Source organism: Colobus angolensis, unplaced genomic scaffold (genome assembly GCF_000951035.1).
Source record: "Colobus angolensis palliatus isolate OR3802 unplaced genomic scaffold, Cang.pa_1.0 Scaffold204, whole genome shotgun sequence".
Lineage (NCBI taxonomy): Eukaryota > Metazoa > Chordata > Mammalia > Primates > Cercopithecidae > Colobus > Colobus angolensis.
This window is the reverse complement of record NW_012115200.1, coordinates 792,548-805,650: the sequence shown is the minus strand read 5'-3', so window position 1 is coordinate 805,650 and position 13,103 is coordinate 792,548. Positions and strand designations below refer to the sequence as shown.

The 13,103-nt window shown below is 48.4% G+C and overlaps 1 protein-coding gene across 1 annotated transcript in view; it reads right to left on the bottom strand.

Moving 5' to 3' along the window:
* The window catches only part of MGMT (O-6-methylguanine-DNA methyltransferase), a 285,845-nt gene that overhangs the window by 209,698 nt on the left and 63,044 nt on the right, over window positions 1–13,103 (bottom strand). Inside the window, exon 2 of the mRNA XM_011941955.1 lies at window positions 6,044–6,180. Coding sequence (XP_011797345.1) covers window positions 6,044–6,180 — 137 coding nt within the window. The remainder of the gene's footprint in view (window positions 1–6,043; window positions 6,181–13,103) is intronic.

Genomic DNA, 13,103 nt, shown 5'->3' with positions numbered 1-13,103 from the left:
GTTCTCAGGAAGGTTCTCGTGGCCCGTGGACCTTGAGGAACCATCCAACTGGCACCGGTCAGACCGACCTGCACAGAGGGGCTGCAGGGATAACCGGCAGCATGGACTCGGCAGGTGCACATACCAAGCCAGCCGGGAGCCCATGCACTGCTGAGGGTCGACTGAGTTCCTGAACATATTTAGAGATTAGCGGGAAAGAGGCAAAACGCAGGTCACTTCCTGCTGCAGCTGCCTTCGGGAAGCTCAAAGGCATCTTCATGCTTTCCATGGGGCGTGCTTTGAGGGCAGAACCTCACAGGGCATCCAATGTCATCAGACAATTCCCCTCCCAGGTTCAACACAGAGGCCCTGCAGGATACATTCTCACGTTCCAGAGGGTCTAGGGCCAGGCCAGCCTTGCTAGTGACTGGAGGCCTTATCTGTCCAGCCAGCCAGGTGCTCAGAAGAGGGTCAGGCCCAACCTGCATGCCCCACCCAGCCTCAACCCCAGGGCGGGCTGGGCCAGATGCCAAAAGCAGACCCACAAACCCTGTAAATGGATCCCCACCATGAAGACAGAAAAGAGCCTCTGCAGTAGAAGACAGTCTGTGTGTGCTCCTCGCATTTTCCCAAATACAAAAAGGTTTACAGTGCTTTAGTTGGATTGGACTCTATCAGCTTTTCCAGTATTACATTCCTGTATTTTTCTGAAAAGAGGCTTATGTGAAAAAAACAAAAGAATGAAAAACAAGGGTAAGCCCTTGGTAAGTGAAAGATGAACCCCCTCAGCTCCCCAGCATCCAAGCTCTAGAAGTCCTACTGCTACTATTTTTGGAATCTAAGTATGACCCAGGGTGATACGGTCCATTTTTTCAAGTAACCAAATGCGGCAATCAACATTATGGAAAACTAAACAAGCCCCAAAATAACATTAAAAAAATAAACACATACCGCCTGGCCCCTCTCATTAGACTGTGGGCACTGCAGGGAATCTGACGAGGTCAGAGCTCTGCAGCCGCGGGAAGATGGCGCGGGGGAGCCGCTCCGCTCTTGCAGAGGCCAAGTGCTCCTGGATGTGATGGCATTCACAGAAACCTGATATTGTCAGGCAGTTATGAAACTAACTTAAAAACAGCTTATGTTGCTTCCCTTTTGGAAAATATGCCACTTTCCCAACGGATGTGCTTTTCACACACGTTTTTAGGGAGGGAAAGGTAACTAGGCAAGGAAGTCGTTGGTCCCCCTGCGAAGCCACACACAAGTCAATGGGCTCACCTGGGCAGCGGGAAACACACTTTGTACAGAAGCACAGATGCAATGTCACTGAAGAAGGCCCAACGGTCAACCTGTAATTTATCTACTAAAGAAAGAAACACCCGTTCAGAGGAAGCAAGGACCACCCTGGGACTCACAGGCACTCGGAAAGGGGTGAGGGCAGGGGCCAGAGCCAGCAGGACGCTGCTCCAAATCCTGGCAGTCACTGTCACTCAGCAACCAGAGGACAGCAGCCACACAGAGCACAAATGGCTCCAGGGGGAGCACCCCGAGGTCAGTGAAGGCAGCACCCAAGTCTACTAAACCAGGAAGCTTCACAGAAGACTTCTGACACCAGACCCAGATGGCGTCCAAGGTGCATTCATCTCACAATTTGGGGATAAAGTAATATCAATCCAACCCTTACTCTTTCACAAAATAGAAGAGGGAATGCTTCCAAACTGATTGGTCATCAGAATGAGCCTAATTCCAAAACAAGACAAAGATATTACCAAAGAAAGAGAAAAGTATACACCTGGTTTAAAATTCTAAACATTTATTCTACCAATTTAAAGAATAAAGGAGAAAGATCACGTGACTATGTCAACACATACATGAAAATCATTTGACAAAATTCCACCCAGTGAGGAAGATGCCTCTGAAACCCAAAATGGGGAGTAAGCCCTCACTGGTGAAATCCTGCAAGCTCCCCAAACCAGGAACCAGGGAAGGACGTCCGTTGTCGCCACACTTACTGAAGTCATCCTGGAGGGTTCTGGACAGCTCAATAGAAGAAATTAAAAGCATAAAGATCAGAAAGGAAGATGCATATTGTCTTTATTCAGAGACATCATGAATTTTTATACAGAATCCTAAGCAATCTCAAAACAACCCTGGAACAAATACATGAATGAGTTAAGATTCCAGAATATAAGATCAACATACAAGTCAGTTGTTGTTTTTTTTTTTTTTTTTTTTTTGAGACGGAGTCTCGCTCTGTCGCCCAGGCTGGGGTGGAGTGGCCGGATCTCAGCTCACTGCAAGCTCCGCCTCCCGGGTTCACGCCATTCTCCTGCCTCAGCCTCCGGAGTAGCTGGGACTACAGGCGCCCGCCACCTCGCCCGGCTAGTTTTTTTTTTGTATTTTTTAGTAGAGACGGGGTTTCACCGTGTTAGCCAGGATGGTCTCGATCACCTGACCTCGTGATCCGCCCGTCTCCGCCTCCCAAAGTGCTGGGATTACAGGCTTGAGCCACCGCGCCCGGCCACAAGTCAGTTGTTAAATACAAGCAGCAATAAATTAAAAGGTTAAAAAGTTTCAACCTAATTTAGAATACCATCAAGAACAAAGTATTTAGAAATGGAGTTTGCCAGATGAGCAAAGCCTCCAAGCAGAAAAACCATCCAGCGCTGCCAAGGACAATGAAAGAACGTAAACAAATGCAGATGTCAGTCAAAGCCAGGAACTGACCCCTTCAATACCAAGACGCCAGCCTTCCAAAATTGACACCCAGGTTCAATGAACTCCCAATCGAAATCCCAAAAAGAATCATTGCAGAAATTTACACCTGAATTCTAAAAGTAATACGCAAACTTAAGAGACGCAGACGCCAAATGATTAAAAAATAAATAAATTTAGAGGACTCATGGACTCACATTACCTGGCATCAAGATGTATCACAAAGCTACCTAACCAGGCCAGCGTGGAACGGGCATAGAACAGGCAAAGTTAGGCTGAACCAAACACAGCAAAACTAGAAACAGGCTCACACACCCTTGGTCAAATAATGGTAATTCAACGAAGAAAGGAGACAATTTTTATTTTCCAACAAATGATGCTAGAACAATTAAATAGCTACAGGGAAAAAATAAACTCTGTACCTCACAAAAAGGTAATTCAAAATGGATCACATATCTAAACATAAAAAAACTACAAAGCTTTTAAAAGAAATTACAGGAGAATGAATTTCAGAAATTACAGTAGGCAAGTATTTCTTATAGAGAACACAAAAAGTCTTAAACATAAGGGGAAAAAAAAGACATACGGACTTGTTCAAAATTTAAAACCTCTTCTCATCAAAAGACACTATTAGAAAAACAAAAAAGCAGACCTCCAACTTGTCAGAAAATCATCACAATACGTACATCTGACAAAAGTCTCCTATCCAGAACCACAAATCAGTAACAACAAAAACACAAACAAGAAAGCTCTATTTTTAAAATGGGCAAAAGGTGGCCAGGCGCAGGGGCTCACGCCTGTAATCCCAGCACTTTGGGAGACCAAGACAGGCAGATCACAAGATCAGGAGTTAGAGACCAGCCTGACCAACATGGTGAAACCCCGTCTCTACTAAAAACACAAAAATTAGCCAGGCATGGTGGCGGGCACCTGTAATCCCAGCTACTCAGGAGACTGAGGCAGGAGAACTGCTTGAACCCAGGAGGTGGAGGTTGCAGTGAGCTGAGATTGCACCACTGCACTACAGCCTAGGCGACAGAGCAAGCCTCCATCTCAAAACAATAAAAAATAAAAAATAGGCAAAGGACTTGAGTAGACAGTTCACAAAGAAAACACAGGAATAGCCAAGACTTCATCAGGATAAGTCATCGGCAAAGTGCAAATTAGAACCACAATGAGATAATACTTCAGACCAGCCAAAATGGCTAAAATCTGAAAAACTGACACCACCAAGTACTGCCAAGAACGTGGAGTAACTGAAACACACACTGCTAGTGGAAATTTAAGATGATACTGCTCTGAAGAAAGTTTTGGCAATTTCTTGTCAAGTTAAACATACATTTGCCATCCAGCCCAGCAATTCCACACTCAGGAATTTACTCAGGAGAAATGGAAACAAAAATTCGCAAAGAAGACTGACTTAAGGGGGTACAAGGGAACTTTCTGGAATGTTCTGTATCCTGAATGTTCTACGCCTTTGGTGGTCGTTATATGGTTGTATGCTTTTGTCAAAAATGATTGAATTGTACACTTGAAGTCTTAATTCTTCTATGTAATTTTTACCTAAGTTTTAAAAATGATACAATATTAAACTTAATTGAATATTCATATAGTTCTATATACTATTCTCAAACTTTTAAGTGCTCCCCCCACCAAAACTAACTGTGCACACAAACACTGCTGGCTGCCCCCCAAATCCCACTCTTTCCTTACTCACAGTACACCCAATTTTAGCCCATATATGACACGCCCTCCTTTCTTTCTCCCCTACCTGTGGCTCGGGCCCAGCGCCATCTCGAAGCACCAGGGAAGGGACCACCATCTGGAGACCCCAAGAGGAAAGCTCAGACGAGCCCAACTTCCCAGGAGCCATGAAGGCAACAGCCCCAGCGCCCACGGTTTGTCTACAGGTGTGTCTTCCAGAGAGCAATCAGCCAGATCGTATTCAGGATTCCGCATTATTGCAGGGCTGATGTCACACCTGAACCTGATCCTAACTTGATTCAGAAAGTTCATAAAGTAGAAATTCAAAATGAAGCCTCTTCATCCTATCTGCATAATCCACAATGGGCATTTAACTCAACATATCTTACAATGTTTGTTGTTTTTGTTTTGTTTTCCTTTTTCTTCCCCAAATTCACTTTGTACCTTTACTTCTTCCCAAAAGAAAAAAAACCAACACATAATTTCTATGATTTATTGTGCAACTGAACATGCTAAAAGACAAAATGACATTTTCCCCTACAAATTATTTGGTGCCTGTGATTTTCTGAACACTACAGCCAGATGGTTCTCATAGAAATTGAAAAGAGTGTATTCACATAGTTCAAAGGTTTGCTTATTTTTTGGTCTCAAAAAGACTATATTGATTGTAACGTGCAGCTCTACAGGAAAAATCTCGACAGCGGAGGCGAATGCTGATATTTATGACTGCACTTGTGCTCATTACGGCTGTCTCTGACAGGGGTCCATTAAAATCAATTTTTATGTTTCTTATGTATTTTCTTTATCTAATGTTCTTGGCATTGTGTTTATTAGCCAGTTAAGAGAAACACCAAGCATAGGAGTGGGTGTTTTTTTCTTCTTGTCAGAAATAACAAGACCTACAATTTTAATAGAATGAACGGAGGAAATTAAATGTTACATTTCAAAGCAAAACATTAAGGAGTGCTTTACATTTTTTGTTTTTGCAGTTAGAGAAATAGAGTGGGAGCTGTTCACAAAAAGAGAGACACATATGCTCTTAGAAATGACAAGACCCTAAAGTCATGCTGAAAAGGGGCTTTCGGGCCCTTCCCCCTGGCAGGACTGTCCTCAGCCACACCCGTGCCAAGGGTCTGACCACGGCTTTCAGAGGGCAAGTGGGCCTCCTGGTTAAGGAATTCCAGAACATCAAGCAGCCCTGGTGTTAAACTCACCTGGCTGACTCTGGCGGAACAGGGAACCCTGGTCTGGATTTTTCTTTTTTTTTTAATCAAGATTAATCCTGTATCTCCCTGTCTCTAAATTTCTAGAGACATATGCTGAAGAACCAAAATGTTCAATGCTCATCACCAACCAACTCCTCTGTAAACGTACACATTAATCAAACATCTTGGAGCTACTAATGAAAGGGTATGAAGGGCATGGCCCTGGGTTCCTCAGAGGCGGAGGGCTTCTGGGCAGCACACAGGGAAGCTGCAAATGCAGGAGCCATCGCAGCACGCTGTTTTGAGAGACAGGCTCGTGGCTGCGGTTGCGGGGGTAAGGCTGTGTGTTACCCTGTGATCGACGGAAAACAAGCAGTTATCACATATACTCCTCGGCTGCTTCAGCACGCGCAGTATACGGGATCATGCGGGCTCATACTTACTCAGCTTTAGGCGTCCCCTTGCCCAGGAGCTTTATTTCGTGCAGACCCTGCTCACACCCAGACAGCTCCAGCTTCCCCAGAGGGCTGTCCAGCACGGTGCGTTTCATTTCACAGGCCTTGTCCATTTTTCCAAGTACCTAAACAGAAACAATTTTTAAGACAAAGTGTATATGGAAGAGGCTGGTCGTATATAAAACACAACAGAAGTACTGGTTATTTAAGACACAAAATATATTCCAAAGCTTTTTCCTCATTTTTGGAATTATATGATGCGTCATTTTTACAGTATGGTTACTGAGAAGACAGAAAATTACCACAATTACCTAGAGCACCCAACCAATACTACAGTCTCCTGTTATTTCCTAAAATTACTATATCCCGATTCTTCTTGTTTATCTTAAACCAATGCATCATTGAAGGAAGCTGACCTGGTAAGAGCTCCTTTTAAATAATACCCACAACTAAGCTCACTTTGTTTTACTAAAACAATTAATAAAACAACTACCACAGACAATAAATCCCAAAGACAAACTGTTCAATATTTGGAATAAAGTACATTTTAGAATGAAGCTTGTATGCAATGACTTACAGAAAGATTCAACTCAGCACCTATGCCACGACACCTGTGTTAGGAGCCAGCCCGAGAGGATGAGCAATTAAATCTCCAGAGCACATTTAATTTACATTTAAAGAGACGTACAAGGCTGGGCGCAGTGGCTCATGCCTGTAATCCCAGCACTTTGGAAGGCCGAGACAGGAGGATCACTTGAACTCAGGAGTTGAAACCGGCCTGGGCAACGTAGCAAGACCCTGTCCAAAAGGAATTAAAATTACCTGGGTGTGATAGCACACACCTGTAGTTCCAGCTGCTCAGGACGCTGAAGAGCAGAGCCTGAGGAATACGGGGGAACACATCCATAGGCTACCTTTACACTTGTACATTTCTTTCTCTCTTATTTTTTAGAGACAGGGTCTTGCTCTGCTGCTCAGGCTGGAGAGCAGTGGTGTAATTCTAGCTCACTGCAGTCTTGAACCACGGGCTCTAGCGATCCTCCCTCTTCAGCCTCCTCAGGCACTGGGTCTTGCTATTTTAGCTCTGTCCTCTCATCGCCCCAGGAAGACCCACAGCAGCTCGTGGCTACTCAAGGAAGGCTGTCCTCATGGATCCCATCACACCTGGGTTCTTCCCACTCCAACCCAATCACCAGCTCTCAAAGCTCACTGAGAACAACAAAGCAAGGGCTCCCCACATCAAGGGGCTGGAGCAGGGGCAACAAACTAGAGCTGACTCACTGCACTTGTCTTTGTAAATAAAGTTTTATTGAGACACAATTGTGTTCATTTATTTACACACAGTCTCCTGCTGCTTCTGTGCTGCAGCAGCAGAGGTGAGCAGTTGTGACAGAGGCAGTGTGGCCCTGCACGCCCAGAACACTGACTCTCTGGCCCTCTACAGAAAAGGCCTGATGACCCCTGAAGGGCTGCTCACTGGAAGGGCCGCTCACTGGCACCTTCCCACTGTGTTCCCACACTGAAGCGGGTCTGAATCCCGCATGCATCTCAAATCTCTGTGCCTTCACTAAAGACCCCCTCCCTGCCTGTCTGCTGGGCACCGTGCTGCCTGGTCTCCTCTCCTGTGAAAGCCTCCACCAGCCCTCCAGCTGATCTTTCCTTTCTGTGTCTTCCACATGCTTCTAAGGCCTCACTTTGGTTCTCTCATCTGTCTTTCCAAGAACGAGGAGAGGGAGGTGCATTTATGTCCCTTAAAGGGAGCAAGGTCGGGCAGCAGACCCCAAACTACACAAGCGTTTTCTAGAAGCATTACTCTCAAGATTCAATCCTAAACCATCACACTCCAGAGTCGCCTCTACAACCTCCCCTTTTCTGTGCAGATTGACAGGGATTTGAACCGGATCCCAATCGATCGCCCCAGGATATGGATACGGTATGTGCCGGAAACCATGCCCTAGCAGAGAGGCTCTGCCCACATCACATTCCTTCAACATCTTACCCTGCAGCCTCCCTGCTGCCTCAAGGGTAAAAACCAGGCTTCCTGGGAGGGCAAAGAGAGCCCTGTGGAAGGAGCCACCTGCCTTCCACTTATCACATGGCAGAGGCCAGATAAAGGCAGAGGGTGCAAATCATGGCTGCCCGCCCACTGTCCCGTTGCTGTGAGAAGGTCACTCTTGGTGCTTCAACTGTTTTTGTCTGTAGGGTCAATCACACCAAATCACAATGTCGGCACGAGTTTAGAGGGAACACATGCAAAGACCAGGCCTCCCAAAGGCTCTGTAGGATTTGGGGATCACAGGTGTTCCCACCACGATCAACATTTTAACCCAATGCCTCTGACCTCATCCCCTGGAGCACGCTGCCCCTCTTCCCGGAGTCTCATTCAAAGCATCGCCATCCTGCCCTTGCTCCCAAGGTGACTGCCTCCCCTTCTCCCATCTCCATCATTTCTCAGAGCCACAATCTCGGTCCCCAGCCTCAGCCCTGCCCCTACAGACATCTCCCACCACCCGGGGCCACTGCTTCTCAGGCAAGGTGCTGGCGGCTCTGCTCGGGACCCCCTGAAGAACAGCACACATCACACACACAAGGGGCTCATAAAATAGTTGTGGAACTGAATTACCAGTGTGACCACCATCCAGGCCAAGCATCCACAACAGCATTTCCCAAAGTGTGTTCACAGAAGATACTGCTCAGACAACAGGGCTCTAGAGGCAGCGTGAGAAATTGGGATGCTCTCTCACCACTTCTTGGAAACTTGCCCTGCACGGTGGTGGGTTAAAGCTTCCAGCAGACTGGCTGTAAAGAGGCCAGCTTAGGTTTTGCTCTCTCAAATGTGGTTCTCCACGGAGCCACGTTTGCTGCTCTATCATCCCAGTTCGGGCAAGGCTGCAGGCTGTCAGAGTCGGGAGGCCTGGGCTGAGCTCTGGACTCAGGTGGGGAGCGTGGCCAGCCCCAAGCACCTGCATCAGGTAACACTCTCAACAGCAGGTGTCAGAAACGGACACGGGCTAATTTAAGCACAAATACCATTTACTGAAAGGCTACTCTACCACTCAAAGAACTTCTGGGAAGGCTGGAGGAGCAGGCTCAGAAAATAGTAGGAACCAGAATTGGCCACGCTCCAATCACAGCCAAAATCAAGCTTCAGGAAACATCTGTGGGGCAACCAGGCACAGCAGGCATGGCAGCTGGCACTGTTGCCACCGTTGCCCCTGGAAACAGGATGTGGTGGCTATGGCCACCGTTGATTCTCGGCTGCTCTGCCTCCGTGGGACTTGCTCCTGATTTGAGTCCCAGGCAGGAGCCCAGCCCTGGTGCTGACGCCCACCAACATGTGCCAGTGTCCGAGCAGCTGCAGGAAGGGACGGCCTGGGAGAGGAAGGGTTTGCCCATGTCAGTGCCTGAGGCTGCACTGCATACATTCTGACTGGGGAGTGCCCCATGTGGGGACTGGTCAGACCCTAGCTGCCCACTCCTCTCCCGAGCCTCTATTCTCATCAATAAGACCCCTGACTCCTCTACCTGACAGTGCCACTCTGAGGATCTAACCTGAGATGGCCACGGCCCGGGCTTCAGGTACTACACACCGTGGAGGGCTGGAAGGGCTGCCATGCCATTCTGCACAGACCACACCTCGAGTTCACCCCCAATCCAGCATCAGCCAAAGGGGAAGACATTGGAGTGTGCAAAGACAGGGCCAGGGAGAAGGGCAGGAGCCTGGGAAGGCCACTGGGGGTGAATCCCAGCAAGCTGAAGGAGGGGCATGGGGGATGGGGTGTCCTCCACCCGGAGGAAGGAGCAGGGCGGTGGAGGGCCACAGGCAGCTCCGCCCCGACAGCCTCCCGGAGGGAAGAGTCCTCAAGGTTATCAGGGTCTGGGTCCTGACCACAAGAAGCTCAACTCGGGAGGCCAGTGGCTGGGAATGCGGTGGAGAAGCCTTCCAGCCAAATCTGGTGTGGCCAAGTGAACTGCCTGCCCTGGAATGACCAACTCTGCACCCCAGAGAGCACCTCCACCCAGGAAATGCCCAAGGACCCCAGCTGCTGGTCCAAGGGACCCTAAAGCTCTGGCACATTCCTGATTGTGCCCTGCGGTGCTGTCACCACGACCAGCATCACGGCATGGGTCTCTCATCCAAAGGGCAGGCTGGCCTCAAGCCCTAGGAACCAGCTCCCCTGGCCAGCAAGGGTGGCCTGAAGCCACAGGAACACACTGAATCAATCACAAAGCAGGGAGCTGCGGGGACCAGATCATTCCAAGAACCAAATCATTCCAAGAACCAAAAAAAGGCAATCAGTTTATAACTGCAATAAGGAATGAGTTCAGAATCTGACTTCCAAATGAGCAACAGATTCCAGCTCCTGTCCATATCCAATCGGCTGATTATTGAGGTACGTGAAGCCTGCCTCATTTCACCTGAACATGACAATGAACTAGAACACGCCTCCCAACCAAGAGCAAACCTCCCAGAGGCCGCGGAAATGGAATTGGATACGCTGCTGACACCTGCATATACCTTTTTTCCTGTAGACAACCAGAGCATTTGGCACAGTTCTTCTGAGGGCAACAGGATAAGTTAGTTTAGTGCCGATTCCTGAAATGCAATGGCTGAGGCCTCTACAGGACAGAAGCCCCAGGCCACCGAGCATGGCAGCATCTCTGATGCGATGCCCAGATGCCCAGGGCTGACCTAGCAGGTGTGCACACCGGGCCACCAGAAAGGTGGGGGGATGCCTGCAGACTAAATGGGGGCATCACAGACACCAGGAGGGACCCACAAAAGCCAGAAATCAGGCAGTGAGAAAAGTGAGTTTCAATAGCATGAAAACGTGATGGGAGTGAAACCATCACAACCCAGCCAGGTGGGAGGCTCAACTTAGAAGCCAAGATACCAGACACACAAAGGCTGGCACAGCAGTGGCCTGGACAGGTCACAAGCAGCCATAAAGGCAATGAACCCTCTCCCAACACGCCGCACAGCAATTCCACCATGCCCCAGACCCGGGAAGAAAGACGTCCGGCTCCAGTGATGAGATCCCATCGGGATCTTCACCAATGCCCAACAACCTCAAGAGAGGGCCGTTCAACGGGGGAGGCCAGATCCACAGCCCCAGCAGGGACGCTGGGAAGGGGACTGGCCCACTGAAGACCAAGATTCACTGTCACTCCTGCAACCCTCGCAGCACCCCAGCCTGAGCCCAGAGCCAGCAGGCAACCACACACCCAGGCGAGCACGCGGTGGGCAGAGTGGCAGTTAGGAACCACCCTGCAGGGCTGCGGCCACACTTCAGGGGAGAGTGTGGGCAGCTGGGAGCTTATGGAGAAACTGACATCTACACAGAGAACTGAACTACAGGGAGGGGCCGCCAGGCGAGGAGCCACGCAGGCCGGGGTGAAGGCACCCGCCATGAGAGCTGGGGGATGAGGCCTGGCGTCCCTGGAGAGGCGTGGGGGACACAGCCACACTCGGGCCCTGAGGCCACCGTGGCCAGGCCCGTCCTGCTGGCTGCCTTTTCCCTGAAAAGCCACAGAGTTTTCAACAAGGGGAGATGCAGCTGATTTGCATTTCGAGACTCTCTCTGGCAGCTCTGTCAAGACTGGACCAGAACTGAGGTTGACTGTGGAAATAACCCACTGAGAAATGACGAGAAACCCGACCAGGAGAGAAGCCGAAGGGAGACCAAATAATGGGAAACAAACTAATAACGATCAAGAGTCGTTGGACCGATGCCTTGGCACCCTCTACGCAGGAGCCACTGGACGAAAGTGCCGGAAACTGGAAGGAGACAAATGTGATCTCCCGGGGGGGGAGAAAAATTACCCACAAAACGTAAATCACACCAAACGGTGCTTGCAACTTTTCCATAAATCTAAGATTATTCTAAAATCAGTTTATTTTTAAAAAAATCAAATAAGGTAGGATGATTTAAACTACTCCTTTAAATCTGCATTTTCTCAGTTTTCTATAGTTGGTACGAGTTGACTTTTCAAGGAGAAAAAAAAAAACTGTATTAATATCCAATCTGGGCCAGTCACGGTGGCTCACACCTGTAATCCCAGAATTTTGGCAGGCCGAGGCAGGAGGATCACTTCAGCCCAGGAGTTCAAGACCAGTCTGGGCAATGTGGCAAAACCCCAGCTCTACTAAAAAATACAAAAAAATGAGCCAGGCTGGTGGCATGCGCCTGTAGTTCCAGCCGCTTGGGAGGCTGAGGCAGGAGGATTGCTCGAGCCCAGGAGGTCAAGGCTGCAGTAAGTCACAATAGTATCACTGCACTCCAGCCTGGGTAACAGAGCAAGACCCTGTCCCCACTAAAGAAAAAAGAAAGTAAAAAAGGAAAAAGAAAAATAAGAGCTATACAAAGAAATTAAGGGTACCCAAAACTATGAATACATGGGTCAATATAATATACAAAAAAGCTAATGTGCTGCACTGCTGATGTCAAGTAGAAAAACAATGGCAAACATTCTCCACTTATTGTGATCTCACCATGTCTTATACAAAACAAACGATGGTTAATGCTTTTCTGAATAAACACTGAGGTGTGAAAAAATTCCGTGAGTTAAAAAAATAAAGATTAGAATAAAATGAAAACACACATAAGTAAATCAGATCACATCTCCCCTTCATTTCCATCTTGATGAGAAAACACTCCCTACGGATATGGCTTAAACCAGGGGGTCCAGTCCGTGGCCTGTTAGGAAACGGGCCACACAGCAGGAGGTGAGCAGCGGGTGAGCGAGCATCACCGTCAGGTCAGCAGCAGCATTAAATTCTCATAGGCGTGTGATGCCTGCTGTGAACTGTGCATGGGGGGGATCTGGGTGGGACGCTCCTTGGGAGAATCTAGTGTCTGACGATCTGAGGTGGAACAGTCTCATCCCAAAACCATCTCCCCGATCCCATCCATGGAAAAATTCGTCTTCCATGAAACTGGTACCCGGTGCCAACAAAACTGGGAACCCCTAGCCCAAATGGTCCCAAATTTGCTGGGCCACATCTCCTCCTTCCCTGGCCTCAGTCCCCCATGACCCCATCGCACCC